The 16,923-nt window shown below is 47.4% G+C and overlaps 1 protein-coding gene across 4 annotated transcripts in view; it reads right to left on the reverse strand.

The window, feature by feature from the left end:
- nr3c2 (nuclear receptor subfamily 3, group C, member 2) overlaps window positions 1-14,469 on the reverse strand; it is a 165,515-nt gene extending 151,046 nt beyond the window's left edge. The window contains exons 1-2 of one of the 4 annotated variants that reach the window (XM_072678558.1): window positions 14,353-14,469; window positions 10,239-12,045 (exon numbers count right to left, since the gene is read on the reverse strand). In XM_072678558.1, the coding sequence (XP_072534659.1) occupies window positions 10,239-12,025 (1,787 nt within the window). In that variant the 5' untranslated portion in view covers window positions 12,026-12,045; window positions 14,353-14,469. Of the gene's footprint in view, window positions 1-10,238; window positions 12,046-13,218; window positions 13,349-13,424; window positions 13,476-14,034; window positions 14,241-14,352 lie in introns of those variants that run through there. The other 3 variants (XM_072678557.1, XM_072678555.1, XM_072678556.1) reach the window with 3 other exon arrangements.
- Between the last annotated feature and the right edge of the window lie 2,454 nt (window positions 14,470-16,923).

Here is a 16,923-nt window from a genome sequence, read left to right on the forward strand (position 1 = left end):
ATCCTTTTTTGTGATGTATGATAATTATTGCTGCACATATCAAAGTAATGCATAACTATAATTCAGTTATCTTGTCCTTCTCATTATTATTAATATTATTAATATTTATTTATTTATTTTTCTGCTTATCTTGTCCTGCATTTTGCGAGATGATATGTTAACACCGTAATATCAAATCGAGATTGCTCGGCCTGATTGTGTGATGCAGGCTTGTATACGGCTTTTTCATCGGTGGCAGTTTTTTCTACGCAGCAGATTTTTGTGGACTTTTCTCCATAGGAATGCATTGAAATTTGTCCATAAACTTTTAACCAAAAATGTAAACCTCTCCACTGGTCACAGTTGTCAAGGTACAAACAGCACATTTGGCAAAATCGTAGAACCAATACTGCAGTTTTAGGATCTATGCTTTACGAACCAATGTAAAGTGTAAAATGTAAAGTGTAAAATGTTTGTAAAATTATCGTCCAGTGTTCAGAAAGGTCACACTGATGAGGTCAATCTCCCGCACACTAGCCGAGAGAACGTGTGCGGTATCCATTATCTCTCTCTGCAATACTGTCTGTGCTCAGAGGAGCTTTTGGGCAAATACTCTCGGCTCCCCACATTTTAGCCAAAAGTTTGTGGACAGCAGGTCTACTAGCCAAACGTATTGGATGAGACTTTGGACCAACCGTCTTTTGGAGCAAAGATTTTGGAACCCCACATTTTACCATACACACCTATACCACAGCAACACTCTAGCAACCATCTAGCAATGGCTTAGCAACCAACAACTTTACCATTGCAACACCACAGCAATCACCTGGGATACCACAGCAACAAAGTGTGAGTATGGATTTATGTAAGGATGCCTTCATCCAGTTTTTTATCCAAAGCCATGAGCCTGTTTACAGGGAGACAAGCTGCACCCATTGCTGACACTGATGTGACAATGCACACACACACACACACACACACACACACACAGCTTGTCTAGTCCCTGTAGAAAAGTACTGCCAATAGAATAGGACTCCAAAGGGGTCAGATAAATAAACATGAACCTATTGGCACCATGCTGCCTAATGCCAGGCGTGCAGCATTGAGCTGTGGAGCAGTAGAAGATGCTCCATCTTGTTGTGGATGAGGTAAGGTGGTGAGCATCCAACATCCTGACCTCACTAACTCTACTATTGTCACTGCTGAATGCAACCAAATCCTCCAAAATCTAGCAGAAAGCCCTCTTCCCTGGACAGTAGAGATAGTTACTCCAACAAAAGCAGGAATGAAGAAACAAAGGAATGAGCAGGTGTCCCAATACTTTTGTCCATATAGTGTGTCAGGTTGCTACTGTACAGTGATGTATGGGACATGCTGTAACATGCTGTGCCTGCGCAGGCAATCAAAGGCAGGCCTGACGCAGCGAGCGTGTGCAGATCAGAGCTGATGAGGGGTCGGACACATCTGCACCTCTCCACCTTCACACATCTGTCAGAAAAATCCGCCGCTACGGCGAGCTGCGGACGGTTTACGGCCCTGTGGTTCGGAAGACACACTGCTCTTACTTTTGGAACACTGAATGAGCAGACGAGATGAATGACTGTCCTCCCCTCCACTGTATCTGTCCCCCTCTCTCTCTCTCTCTCTCTCTCTGTTTTTTTCCGGAGCTATTACATAATGTGTGACTGAGTCAGTAATGTGTGTGCTGCTTAACGTCGATATCAAAGATCTGTGAGCAACAAAAGGCTTCTGTAATACATCTAATGGTGAGGGGCGTAGGAGGAGGAACAGCAGAGACCGCTTAGAATAAGGGGAGATGGGAAGAGAAAGAGAGAAGGGGGGAGAGAGAGGAGGAGGGGAGAGAGAGAGGAGGGGGGGGCTTAATAAAAGGGAGATAGTAAAAGTAAGTGATAGAAAGAGAGAGAGAGACAATAAGGAGAGACAAGTGAGAGAGAGAGAGAGAGGAAAACATGAGAAAGGCTGATACAGAGAGTAACAATTAAGAGAGAGAAAGAGAGAGAACAGAGAGAGAGAGAGAGGAAGGAAGAAAAAGCGAGAGAGAAAGGCAGAGAGCGAGAGCACAAATAAATATGCAAACGAGAGAGAGAGACAAACACGAAAAAAGGGAGAGAGAGATTAAAAAGTACATAGATAGAAAGAGAGAGCGAGAGAAGATATAACAAGGAGATAAGAAGGCTGTTAAGTGGCTAGAGAGAGAGAGAGAGAAATGTCAGAGAGAAAAGAAACAAATAATGTGCAAATGAGAGCGAGCGAGCGAGAGAGAGAGAGAGAGAGAGAGAGAACATTTGTGAAAAAGGGAAAAAGAGAAAGCGATAGTGAGCATGTGAGAGACAGAGAGAGAAATATGTAATAAAATAAACAGAGAGCCACCGAGACAGAGTGAGAGACAGTGAGACAGAGTGACTGAGAGACAGTGAGAGACAGAGAGATAGACAGAGTAAGACAGAGAGAGAGACAGTGAGACAGAGAGATAGACAGAGTAAGACAGAGAGAGACAGACTGAGAGAGAGTGACACAGAGAGACAGAGTGAGACAGCGAGAGACAGAGTGAGAGAGAGAGACAGCGAGAGACCGAGAGACGGAATGAGACAGAGAGAGACAGAATGAGAGACAGAATGAGAGAGAGAGTGAGAGACAGAATGAGACAGAGAGAGACAGAGTGAGAGAGAGACCGCGAGAGACAGAATGAGACAGAGACAGAATGAGAGAGAGACAGCGTGAGAGACAGAATGAGACAGAGAGAGACAGAGTGAGAGAGTGAGACAGTGAGACAGAGAGACAGAATGAGACAAAGTTATACAGAGAGAGACAAAAAGTAAGAAAAAGAACAGAGGTGCAAAAGAGCGACACAAAGAGAGAAAGGAGACAAACGGACAGAGGGAGAGAGAGAGCATGTGAGAGAGAAAGGGAGAGATAGATAGATAGAGAGAGAGAGAGAGAGAGAGAGAGAGAGAGAGAGAGAGAGAAATTTAAGTGTTAGAAACAGAGAGAGAGAGAGACAGAGACAGAGAGAGAGAGAGAGAGAGAGAGAGAGAGAGAGAAAGTGGGCAGAGAGAGAAAGAAGAGACAAATGAGAGAGAGGCTAAGAAAAATGGGCAGGACACAAAGAGAGAGAGGAGAGAGGTGGAACTTAAGAGAGAGAGTAGAAGGAAGTGTTTGAGAGAGTAAGGAGAGGGCGAGTGTGTGTGTGTGTGTGTGTGTGTGTGTGTGTGTGAGTGTGTGTGTGTCTAGGCATACGGTGCGGCGCTGCGAGCGAGCCACAGCCACAGCCAACATGGCACCAGGCCACCCCACCTCTGACTGTCATCCAGTGTGACATTCTAGCTAAGCTGGATCTCATTAGGCTGAGGACGCGCCTCTGATCCGTCGCAGCGCTCCGACTCCCGCCATATGGGCCGCCTTCAAGGTAACTGCCATATCACCCCCCCCTCCGGGCCGCGGTATCCGCTCCAGGGGCTAGTTGCCCCTTAAACCTCAGGAATTGCTGAATCAGGGCCACAGCCGCCCCAGGACCTGCCCTGAGTCTGATTGCAACAGATTGCGTGATAAAAGTAGACACACACTGCCGCGCTGCAGCTACTGCGGCCCTTCAGCGCTGTAGTCGGAGGGCCGCTGGCCTGCCTGTTGCAGCGATTCCTGATCACTGACTCAGTTAATGCTGATCTTGGATCAGCTCCACTGACCTGAATCCTGATCTGCAGCCCTTAAACAGCCTGAAGAGCTGAACCGAAACTCAGGAGCATTTTAAACACAAATAGGCACAAATATACACACACACACACTACTTGGACAAAAGTATTGGGACACCTGATGAGGAGTAAACGTCTCTAAATCTAGGCTTGCTACTAGATTTTGGAGGAGCACTGCTGTGAGGATGTGACTGAATCCCATTCAGCAAGAAGAGCGTTAGTGAGGTCAGGACGTTGGATGATGACCACCACCCCACCTCATCCTAAAAGTACTGGATGTAGCACCACCATCCATCACTCCAGAGAACACAGCTCTTACACTGCTCCACAGCTCAATGCTGGGGGGCTTCATACCCCTTCATAGCCCACGCCTGGCATTACACAGCATGGTGCCAATTGGTTCATGTTCATTTGCTCCAGAGAGTCCTATTCTATTGGCAGTACGTCTCTACAGGGGCTAGACAAGCTGAGTGTATGCATTTGCACATCAGTGTCTGCAACGGGTGCAACTTAAATTAACTGAATGCATTCATTAGAAGGGGTGTCCACAAACATTTGGACACGTAGCACTGAGCTGTGGAGCAGTGGGGCTGCCTATCTGGGATGAGTTGGGGAGTTGGGGATGAGGAGAGGTGGAGATCACCCAACATTCTGACCTCACTAACGCTCTTTTGGCTGAATGCAATCAAATCCTCACAGCAATGCTCCTCCAAAATCTAGTAGAAAGCTTTCTTCCAGAGACAGTTACTCCAACAAAAGCAGGACACTCTTTGTAATACCCTTGATGTAATGAGCAGGTGTCCCAATACTTTTGTCCAAATATTGTATTGTAAATATGGGGCTATTTTTGCTATTTCTGAACCTAAAATCCTCTCCTAGGTTTTCCACCACTATCAGTCACTCATATCTCGCTCAGACTTCGGAGTCTATCGACTTAAACTCAGCAGAGTCACGCAACCATAACCAAAAGAACAATCGAATGCATTATGTCCGACACTGGGGGGCTAATTACTCTTACGGTTAGGCCTTCGGAGCTCAAGTCAAATGGATTTCTTTTAATCATGAGTCAGCAGAATATTCCCTCCTCCATCCCCTAAAAGTTCCATTCAAACAAGACCAGATTTGTTTAGCAGGAAAAAGGTCAAACAAGGTAATGCAGCCTTATTTGGAGAGCAGATCTGAATGGGACGCCTTCATTTCCATGACCCCGCTCCCTTTAACCGTACACGCAAAGCGGCCTGTCTGCGGGCCTCAGCATTCAAATAGCACTGGCACAGCTCGGACATAGTGAATGTACATAACCTGCGTCCATGCTGTAACCCTCCGCATCCACAAGCCACTGTTACAGACGCAGCTACACTCAGGGGAGCAGGCCAGCTCATAGCCTTGTTCTCACTTAAAGGGGAATTCCACCGAAAGTCCAAGGTTTTAGAGAATTGCTGGTGGTGAATCGAACCAGACGTCTGATTTGACGGTGTCTGAAAGCTCCCTCTCTGAAAGTCATTGCATGCAATCAGTGCAAACATGCTGTCTAATGCCTGAGCCACTATTTTTATAGTATTTCTGAGATAATTTTGGCTACAAAATGTATTGGCACACATGCAATACTACATGGACAAAAGTATTGGGACACTTGATTATTCTTCATGATTTCTTCAAAATACAAGGGCATTACAAAGAGTTTATCCTGCTTCGGCTGGAGTAACTGTCTTAAACTGAATAAAGCTTTCTACTAGATTTTACAGGAGCACTGCTGTGAGGATTTGATTGCATCCAGCGACAAGATAGTGAGCAACGCTATAGGTTCATGTTGGTCCGCTCCAGAGAGTCCTGTTCTATCGGCAGTACGTCTCTACAGGGACTAGAGTGTGTGCATTTGCACATCTGTGTCAGCAATGGGTGCAACTTCATTAGAAGGGGTGACCACAAATATTTGGACATATAGTGTATACTATATATACTTATATACTTTGCACTGAGCTGTGGAGCAGTGGGGCTGCCTATCTGGGATGAGTTGGGGAGTTGGAGATGAGGAGAGGTGGAGATCACCCAACATCCTGACCTCACTAACGCTCTCGTGTCTGAATGCAATCAAATCCTAACAGCTATACTCCTCCAAAATCTAGTAGAAAGACTCTATCCCTTTTTACAGGAGAACTGCTGTGAGGATTTGATTGCATCCAGCGACAAGATAGTTAGTGAGGTCAGGATGTTGCATGATAATCACCTGGCCACCCCACCTCATCATCCCCAACTCATCCCACCCAAAAGTACTGGATGGAGCACCACCGTCCATCATTCCAGAGATCACAGTTCTTCCACTGCTCCACAGCTCAATGCTGGGGGGCTTTATACCCCTCTAGCCCACAGCTAGCATGAGGCAGCATGGTGCTGATAGGTTCTATTGGCAATACAAGCTGTGTGTGCAATGGATGCAACAGGAAGTAGATGAATGCATTTATCTAAAGGGGTGTCCACAAACTTTTTGACATATATATATATATATATACAGTTCTGAAAGGTACACAAGCACTGACAGACAAACATGATCGGTACAGTTATCCCAGAGCTAAACTGGGTAACACTTCACCATTCCCGGTCCTCAGCCTCGTCCATGGAGCTCTCCAAAACCGTCTACAATTCGGACTGTCTGGAGTGCTACAAGGACCACTTGGAAAACCGCTGGTGCAGTGCCTTCAGAAGTGCTTCTGGTAGGCAGCTACACTTCAGAAGCTCTTTTCAGCTACTGGTATCATTAGCCGGCTTTAGCGGACATGCATGACTTGCTAATGCTTTTTCAAATGAGCGCCTGGCTAACTGTTTTGGAGCACATGAGAGCTAGCGGGCTAGTCTCGTAGCAATTGCACCTCTTCCAGAATAGCATCAAAGAGATACACATTCCAGCAGACACTAAACCCATCACATGTTCAGTCTTACTCCTCAGCAAGCCTCACAGGCAGAAAGGCTGACAGAGTTGTAGCTTCGTAGCTGTGTAACAGAGCTGCAGTTTGACCAAGGTCAGGACCACTAAACAGCAACCAAGGGCAATGGCAGTGGCAAGCCAATGGAAAGGACAGCACTAGCAGGTAGCAGTTACGGGACCCTATCTTACACCCTTACATCCCCACCAACAGTCTATTTTCACGCCTTCCGCCGGCGCCGTTGAAACAGCAGCGCTGCTTGTAAATATATATCTACGCCGGTGGGCGCGGTGGTCTCCAAATGAGGGGTGTTCAGGTCAGTTTCTGGAGGATTGCTCAAATCTTGGCAGTAGAAAACACAGGAGCTCCACTGACTCCACTGAAAACAGTCAGATGTTCGTTGCTATCTTGGCAGTGAATTGTCAGCACAGGCGCGTGCAGCCCGACGCGCTACACCCTCGCTTTACACCACTGAAATAGCAACTCGCCAAGGTCAGACAGACCATGTCTCTCCACTGCTACTGCCACTGTGTAGCTGCTGCCCACAGCAGAATCAAAATCTTGACTCTGGCCTACTAAGCCAAGACTGGACCAGCCAGCCCCTCCGTACTTGATGGCGATGGTCAAAAGCCGACCTGCACCAAGAGCCCTTTCAGCTTCAAGTACGGCTCGGCTCGACCCGCCATCCTTTAAGATCCACGGAAGACGAGCGTCCAGGCTTTTTATTGTCCTGCACCGAAGTGGTGGAACGAACTTCCCCTGGGTGTCCGAACAGCAGAGTCCAACGCTCGCTGTCCTCAAACCCAGACTGAAGACCCTCCTCTTCTGAGAGTACTCAGGCGAAGAGAAGAGTACTATGGTCTCCTTACTGACTTGTGTTTAGTAGAGTCTAAGATTAGAGGATCTTTGAATTTTCAGTCTGTTTAAACTAGCTGAGGTTTTTCTGGAGTAAATAGCAAAGCACTGTTGTAAGTCGCTCTGGAGAAGAGCGTCTGCTAAAAGCAGTAAATGTAAATGTAAATGTTTGGTTGCATAACAAAATAAGTCAGTAAGCTTCATCAAGTATCAGTGCTCTCTATTGCCAACACCGATACTCTGTGCAAGTGCCAGTATCAGTGCCGATACTGAAGCGGTATCAGTATCAGTGCAACACATTCAGAACACATTCGTGGTCAGTTTAGGTTAAATGCTAGGTTATTAATATTTTGAGCAGAGCTCTTAAATGATTGACATTTTGACACATATTGATCCAGTTTGTCAAAACTCTGAACATCACACGTTTACAACCTGTTAACTGGTGGATGCATCTTTTTATATTAATTTTTAATCAAGAAATCTCATATATGGGGCAGTGCTACCTCAGCAGTTAGCGCACAGGGCTACAGATGAGAGGGTTGTGGGTTCAATACCCGAGGTTTTGCAAGCTGCCACTGTTGGGTCCTTGAGCAAGGCCCTTAACCCCCTTCTGCTCCGGGCTCTGGGCATGTGTGCTCACTGTATCACTGTGTGTGTGTGTGTGTGTGTGTGTGTTTACTCACTAGCATGTGTGTGTGTGTGTTCTCTGCACGGATGGGTTAAAGGCAGAGGCCAAATTCCACCTGCGTCTCTCTTGTCTTTGTCTCCCAGCAATATATATTAAAACAGATAAGAGCTACAACAGATACACTACATGTCCAAATGTTTGTGGACACCCCTTGTAATGAATGCATTTAGCTACTTAAAGTTGCACCTATTGCTGACACAGATGTGCAAATGCACACATACACACACACAGCTTGTTTAGTCCCTGTGGAGAAGTACTGCCAATAGAATAGGACTCTCTGGAGCAATTAAGCATGAACCTATTGGCACCATGCTGCCTAATGCAAGGTGTGAGCTAGAGGGGTATAAAGCCCACCTGCATTGAGCTGTGGAGCAGTGTAACTTTTTTAGAGTTTAGGATATTTGCAATTTTTTAAATTCCTTTCACTGCTATTGTTATGCTATTATATTATAATTATATCAGTCTCACAAAATGGTCTTAAAATGCCAATAAAATTTAATTGTAAATATTTCTGGTACAATACATGGTCCAAAAAAAAAAAAAAAAAAAAGGTAAATAAGCGTTTCCTGTGCTCCCCTTGTTCCTAATCACAACTCACATGATTGGCCGATGAGTCGAATGCAGCATATCAGAGTTTGAAAGCCGAGCCTGCGTCCCTGCAGGGCTTGGAGTTGTCCACTTTATAGCATTGTCTAGGACTTCCTGCTGGGTGCGAGCTCATAAAAAATTATGCAACCAGGAAACCTGCTATCTGCGGCCCATACGTTTATGACTCCAGTAATCAGCATATATTGTACGGGGTCGGTCGCCTGCCCAGAATAGCACAGGCCAGTCCGCTAACCCACGTACAGTACCCTATCTCTTGATTCCGTGTAAACAAAGTGCTGCTCTGCTCTGTGCTCCGGGATTACATAACCACTTCACATAATATCCCAGCGATGCCCCAGATGCAGGCTACTTTATGGCTGGCCCGTTTCACTTCATTTTTCCTGGACCCTAGTGCAGCCTTTTCTCACCGCTGACCACTGAAGAGCTGGGTGAACAGCTGGGTCGAGGTACAAAGCGCGTGGCCTCTATGCTAACCTGTATACTTGCGGTTCATTGACATGCACATTTTCTTGCCCTCCTCTTTCCGAAGCTCCTCCAACTGTTTGTTTTTATTTGGGCACTCCGCCCGGCCTGTTTATCTCGGTGTGTGAGTAAAAAAAAGAAAAGAAAAAAAGGTGCTAGCCAGCATTAATTATTAACGATACAGCTGTCTAACAGCAGGAATCCATAAACCCATAAAAGAAGACATTTGCACCATTTGCACGACAAAGGGTTTCCGTGTAACTTCCTTTTTACTGTATACTACAGTAAATGCAGTGGTGGTAGACATATGGACGGCTGTTTGCTCCTGTTTACAGTAAAGCTCAATGAGATCAAGCATCAATATGATATGGGCAGATTATTTAAGGCTTTGAGAATAAAATCAAAGACAAACAAAGATGGAAAATCACACTTCTCAATCATTTATAATAAAAAAGAAGAAAAAAATAAAGACAGTAGTACAGATCTGCTCCTTTAGCCAAAGCCAGCTTGCAAATCATTTACTTGTATGTTTTTTGGGGGGGTTTTTCCCCCCCTCCGGTGCTGTCTCACGGCAACAGCTTTTCATTTTCACCTTTATTTCCAATCAAATGACTTTTATCAGCCTGTAAATATTTGAGCAAAGTCATGCAAACTATCCAATCCTGAAAAATCATTCTATAACATACCTGGAGTGCCAAAATAAATGAGACATACCGGTTAATAAAAGGCTCTTTCTAATTAACAGCGCAGAAAAAAAAGAAATGTAACATCAAAGCCAATGAAATACTAACAACTTTTATTTTGGCAAATATAAGGTGTCATAAAGTTACCTGGAGCGCACAATTATGCAAGCAACAAAAATCACAACCTTCCAGAAACCTGAAAAGCTTGAATTTGCAGCTTGAATTTGCAGCTAACTTGTAACTGTGTAATATATGCCACCGCTCTGTCGTCTTCCTTTTTGCCTCCAAGAAAGGGAGTAAACAAAAACACCCCGCATTTCCTGCCCCTTACCTTGCCATGTTGTCTGAGAAGCCGCCAGGGCCCGGGTAGCCGTCTGCTCGGGCGGACAGGGGGCCCTGCGACAGGCCTGGGCGCGTTTTCCACGTCTCCATTAGCGCGGTAACCGGAGAGATTAGATTCAACAAGGGGTTGGTCTGGTCCCGCACGTCGTGCCGCGAAAACGACATTGTTCCTTGCGCTCCGATCTGGTAATGAAATGAATGTCCACCTGAATTAACACCGACAATAGCCGATGCGGGCACGGTATTATTCTCTTGGTAATAGCTGCCATCGTTGGTCTCCTGTTTAATCCCCTTGGGCAGGTCATTGTTAGGAAACACACCAGGCTCGTAGTTGCCATTAAGAGAAGAAACGGGAGGTCCCAGGATCCCCGAGAGACTGTATTCATCAAAATTATCCCTCAAGGACAAGTACGTGGTCTCCGAGGCCGGGAAGAGCCCCATGGGGTGCTGCGATTCGCCGTAGTGCGCGTTCGCGCAAGTCATGTCTTGGTTGGGCTCAGTCTTGATCTGAGACACGAACGCTGAATGTGACAGGTTGGCCTTACTGCTGCCCAAACACATGCTCCTGTAATCAGTGTCTGGCTCGTTTTTGATGTACTTCACCATCCCCATGGAGTCCAGACCTACATTGAAGATCTCCCCATCTATGTTCTCCACTTTGGGGAACTCAAAGCCTTTAAAGTCAGGCTCTCGGACCTCAGGGCTGTGGATGTCGTTTTGGACCAAGCCCAGACTGCTAGGAGGGCTTGAGACGGAGAAGCTCCTGGAGGGGTTCCTAGGACTGGACATGGCCATGGAAGCCACGGTGGGTGGACTGGACATGGACGGCCTAAGGTTGCCACCGCTTCCCGTAGGGCTGGAGACGGACGACCTCACGTTGGCGCAGGATGGGGGCGTCCTGACGCTTCCCATGCTCTGGGGGCTTGAGATGGGCGACTTCATCACGTTTAAGGGGCTGGCCAGTGGTGGAGACCCAACCGTGCTGGACTGCACCGGGCTGCAGGTGTTGGAGCCGGGACGGTGGCCTGGGGCCAAGCCTGAACCAACCGGACCCAAACTTGCCGGGCTGCCGATGGAAGGGCAGCTGGCACCGAAGTAGGTGGGACTGGTGGTGGAAGTCACCATGTTGTTTCCAGTAGGGCTGGAGATGTTGCTGGAGTTTTCGATGGGGCTGGACAGAGCCGTGGCCAGGGCAGAAGGCGTTGACGCCGTGCCCACAACACACTCCCCAAGGTTGCCGTTGGGCAGTTGAGACACGCTCGGGAATGGTGTTGGTGGAGCTTTCATACTCGGGCTCCCTACAGTTCCAGACTGTTTGTCCTCAATCCCTCGGCCGCACATAGGGTACAGTTTGCCAGGGCTGCCCTGGCACCCTCCAGGTGGACCCTGCTGCTGGCCAAAGGCAAACTCAGCCTCCCTGGCAGCGTTCATATAGAGGCCCATGGACTCAGCAACAGTTTTGGAGAGCTCTTTAGAGTCCCCTTCTGGTTTGCGGTGGTGGAGGGAGTTGTTGTTGAACACGGGGAAGCCGAGCGGCTGGTTCGGATTGAGCCGAAGTATCGGTGCCTCGGCCTTCTTTCCAACGCTGTCCTTGCAGGCGGGCGCTGGGGCGTTGGACGCGCTGCTCACGTTCACGATGTCCATCAGGACGTCACTGTTCATCAGGCCGCCCTCCTCCTCTGCCGTGCAGCTGTACTCCATTGATCCTGGCGCCTGGCTCCATCTGTTTTCGGTGTCTGTGCCTTCGTAGAAACTTTGGTATCTTTTGGCCTCCATGCCTGGATCATTTGATAAACCTGGTAGGTGTTAGAAATGCAGAGAAGACGTAATCACTTTTGAGTAAGACACCTTTTTTTAAATCACCGCTGTGCTAAATGTGTTTTGCAAAATGTGTCAACTCATCCCTAAACAGCTGCCTGAGGTTGACAGATGCCAAGAGAAATGCTAAAATTATCAATAAATTCAACGTGGTGGTTTTTTTCTGCGGCTTAACAGTTTTGCACAAGTCTAACACAAACAAAATTGAATGAAAGACAGTGTGGTCTGCAAAGGTCTGGCAACCTACTTCGGCCTTGTGAGCAAGGAAATCTGTTGGTGAAAAGAAGTTGGAAAGTACAAATTTGCATAATTATGTATAGGCAGATTTCTGCACATTTTTCATTCAGAATAAGATATAATAAGAAAATGGCCACTGGGCCATTTGGAAAAGCTCAGTTTTTCACTCGCCGATGTCTCACTTGACAGAAATCACAGCTGTGTCCTGTATTTTTACCTAAAGGTCACTTTGACCACAGCTGCCAAAGCTTTTGCATATCACTGTACAAAAAATGGAGCTTGCATTTAAGCGATTTAGAGGTATGAACTGGTCTTAAACATTGCTTGTTCCGCTCACCAGTTTCTTATTATTATACTTTGCACTATATTTCACTGACTAAGCATGTTTACAGCACATTGCATGGCTCTGTAAAATCACAACAAACCACATAGTAAAATGCATGGTGCTCAAAGTGCCCCAAGGAGTGTCATGCATGCTTGCTTGCTTGCTTGCATGCATTTAATTTGCAACTAAGAGCCTTCTTTATCCTCAAACAACAAGTTGACAGCAGAAGTTTTCAGCGTGCGCGTGCATGGTCTGGTGTGCAACTCTTGTTGACTGCTCCAGAGCAGCAGGCAGGCGCTGGAGGGAAAGCAAGCACGAGCCGTCCTGGGTTTTTAGGGGAGGGGCACGATCAGCGCTCCTGCTCTGGGTGACACGCATCTTGAAAGCCAGGACACAGCCGTCCGTTTTAAGGCACGAGACAGTATACAGCCCAAGCTAAAGGGACGTCTGTGCATGCATTTTAATGCAACGCATTTTCAACAGAGCCGTGGTACTGCAAAGTGCACGGGACAGTACGACTTTAAAAGCCCATGACGTAGTCGGTGCACATTTTTTCTTCCCCTCGTGCACTGGACACAAGCAGACCCACCGTCGCCCAGAAGTTTATTCACTGCTCATAGAAACACACCACTGCTCTGGCGCGCGTGCTTCTCCTTTCCAAAACAACGGTAATAACAGTGGGCTAAATGTGCACGCGAGAAACTTTCCCCCAGCACAGCGTCGCGCGCACTGCCTCTAAAGCAGCCCCCCTCTTCCTCCTCCTCCTCCTCCTCCTCTTCCTCTCCAGCAGCCTACTTTTTTTTTCGTGCACGGTGATGACAGTGACGCAGTTGGTTAAATCGCGAGCTCGCGTCGACCAAGGCTCGCGACATCCATACCATCACGCTGTACGCGACGCGTTACGGCGTATCGTAGGCGTCCTCGGCGTGCACGCACGCGCTGGCTCGCGGTTTTTGACCGTCAAACGGGCACGGGACGGAATGCAGCAGAGGCAGCTCGTGCAGTGCACTGAAACTGAGCACCTTTCTGTTTCATTCTGATGCAAAACAAGACCTGGGAGTTTCACTCCGATCGTCCGATCAGGGCTGACGATGCAGAAGGACTGCACGCACGCGATGCAAATGAGAATGCACGCGCCTGAGAGCCGCTCAAAGTTTAACCCGCCGGAGAGGACCGCTTCATATCAGACATGCATCGAAGCTGGGGCTCTTGCGAAAGGCTTGACAGCGCGAGCGCGATAGTGGGTAACACTGGTGCTGATTGTAGCGCTCGCGCTGCTGCTCCCAGCAGTGCTGTTGTCACTTTAAAGTGTGCTCCAACATAGCTCGAGCGCGTCCGGTCGTGTTTACACTTCGCGTGACAACAGATCTGGCGCGTCTAGCGACGCGGCGCGCGCGGACTTTACCTTGATTAAGACATCCAGGTGTTGTCAGGTGTGTCCGCTGCTCCGCTCGTTTAATCCAACAGACAGAAGTTTTCTCCTCCTGTTTGTGCTCCTCTCTCTCTCTCTCTCTCTCTCTCTCTCTCCCCCTCTCTCTCTCTCTCTCTCTCTCTCCCTCTCTCTCTCTCTCTGGCTCGCTCTTGCTGTGTGGCGCGAGCGCGCGCTGCTCGTCCACTAGTTTGAGCTCAGTGCCGCGCACATCACGCGCTGGGAGGAGGAGGAGGAGGAGGAGGAGGAGGAGGAGGAAGAAGAAGAAAAAAAAGAAAAGAAAAGAAAACAAACCCCAGAAAGATCCTGTCAGCGAGTTTCCAGTCTCGTGCGCGTGGCTTAAAAAACAAGGGGTCTCTGGCTTGCTTTTTACCTGCGCGCGCGCATACGTGTGTGTGTGTGTGTGTGTGTGTGTGTGTTGGGAGTCTGGCGACTGCAGACTGCTATACAGAAGAAAAAAAAACACACCCCCACAGCGTGCTACGTCACTGGCCCCGCCCACTGCACCGAGTGCAATACGGAGGGAGGGGGGCGCGGGTGAGGTGGCTTGCGCGTGCACGAGACGGAGCGGGGTTAAGAAGGTAACGCTCAGGCAGGTGAGGCGAGAGGAGCGGTGGCGATTAATGACGGGAGGTTCGATTCAGTTCACCGAACCGATTCGATTCAACCGAGTCATTGATTCACAAATCAGCTCACTATGTTATGCATGTTTATTGGTGCATTTCGCGCCTGCCAGATAAACCTTCCCAATCTTTACTGAACCAGTCCTGAATTATTATACTAATTATATTCATTATTCACTATTAATAGTGTTTGAAGGATATTTTAAACACAAATTATACACTAAATATGAACTAAATGACATTATTGACTGTCTTCACCTCCAGATTCTTGAATTTTACATGAAATAATTAATTATATATTTTTATATTTTAAACATAAATATATATATATATATATTAACAGATCTATAGAATATATATTTTCAGTCATTTGAGAAATCTTACATATATATATATATATATATATATATTAATATTTATATATATATGAATATATATAACATGTTGAGGATAAATTAACAGTATATTAATTATTAATTAGATCTGTTATTGTGAAATTGAGTGAATCTTCTGTTAAGTTAAAGCACAGACTGGTGGAAAATGTCCACTCTGTCAACTGATGAGTCATATCTACCTACAGTTGTAGAATAGGTCATTATATATATATATATATATACTGTACAAAGGTTTTAGGCACCTAATACCATTCATTTTAAGCTTCTCTCTCAGCAGTAGTGAGTGAGTGAAGCTCCAGATCCATTAGAACAGGAGCAGGTAAACAAGAGCTTCTCATTCTGAAGAAAGAAAGTAGTGAGATCTTGTCGGTGAGCTAGTCTGAAGAACAGTGCTCGGTTCCTCCAGGTTTCTCCTGGATGCCCCCTCCCAGTCCAGCCAGCACAGGGTGGAGGATGTGTTCAATCAACTCCATCAGCAGCAGCAGCAGCAGCTCACCTGGTTTACCATCATTAAGCCCTGATTTACCACCAAACCAGGTGTTGATCTGAGGAGAGCTCTAAATAATACTAGACTCCATGAGGAGAACTTTGGAGATGTTCGAGTGAATCTTTTGAACAAATGATTTCTTTAGAATTGAAGAAGCAACTAGTTATGAGAGGTCATCCTGCACTGAAACGAAACCCAACCTGGCAGTGTTCTGGATGTGAAGCTCACATCTCAATCATTTTAGCATCATCTACAGCTCAGTAGCGCTAAACAATCGTGTTGTAATCAATGGCTGAGGCTGCTGCCCGTTCCTAAATACACCAGTAATTCACCCAAACACCCTGACCAGAGCTTCCCCTCCATCCAGTTTAACCATCTTCAGCTCCAGCTGAAAATCTCTGCCCATCATCATGTGTCATTTTAACGAGGCAGCCAATCAAACGAGAGTTTACCTGAAGCGGAGTGAACGCAGGGCTGAAAATGCTAGCATGCTTAGCTTGAAGATCAGCGTTAATTCATCCAACATCCAATCAGACTGTTTCAGCAAAGTTTGGTTAAAACCCTTGAGAAATAGAGCCCTTCAGTGCCTGATCAGAGCCCTTCAGTGCCGGGTCAGAGCCCTTCAGTGTCAGGTCAGAGCCCTTCAGTGTCGGGTCAGAGCCCTTCAGTGTCAGGTCAGACCCCTTAGTGCCGGGTCAGACACCTCAGTGCGGATCAGAGCCCTTCAGTGCCGGGTCAGAAACCTTCAGTGTCGGGTCAGAGCCCTTCAGTGCCGGGTCAGAGCCCTTCAGTGTCAGGTCAGAGCCCTTCAGTGTCAGGTCAGACCCCTTAGTGCCGGGTCAGACACCTCAGTGCGGATCAGAGCCCTTCAGTGTCAGGTCAGACCCCTTAGTGCCGGGTCAGACACCTCAGTGTGGATCAGAGCCCTTTAGTGCCGGGTCAGACCCCTCAGTGCCAGATCAGAGCCCTTTAGTGCCGGGTCAGAGCCCTTCAGTGTCAGGTCAGACCCCTTAGTGCCGGGTCAGACACCTCAGTGCGGATCAGAGCCCTTTAGTGCCGGGTCAGACCCCTCAGTGCCAGATCAGAACCCTTTAGTGCCGGGTCAGACCCTTTAGTGCCGGGTCAGACCCCTCAGTGCCAGATCAGAGCCCTTTAGTGCCGGGTCAGAAACCTTCAGTGTCGGGTCAGACCCCTCAGTGCCGGGTCAGACCCCTCAGTGCCGGGTCTTGGTGAGTATCTTAAATGTAGACACACGATGCTGTGTCTCTCTGCTAGCTGTGGTGTTCCGGGCCCTCGCTAGTGGTCTTCAGTCGGTCCAGTCAGATATGAGGTGACGTGATGTTAGCATAAACAGACACTC

This window comes from Salminus brasiliensis, chromosome 4 (assembly GCF_030463535.1).
Source record: "Salminus brasiliensis chromosome 4, fSalBra1.hap2, whole genome shotgun sequence".
Taxonomy (NCBI): Eukaryota; Metazoa; Chordata; class Actinopteri; order Characiformes; family Bryconidae; genus Salminus; species Salminus brasiliensis.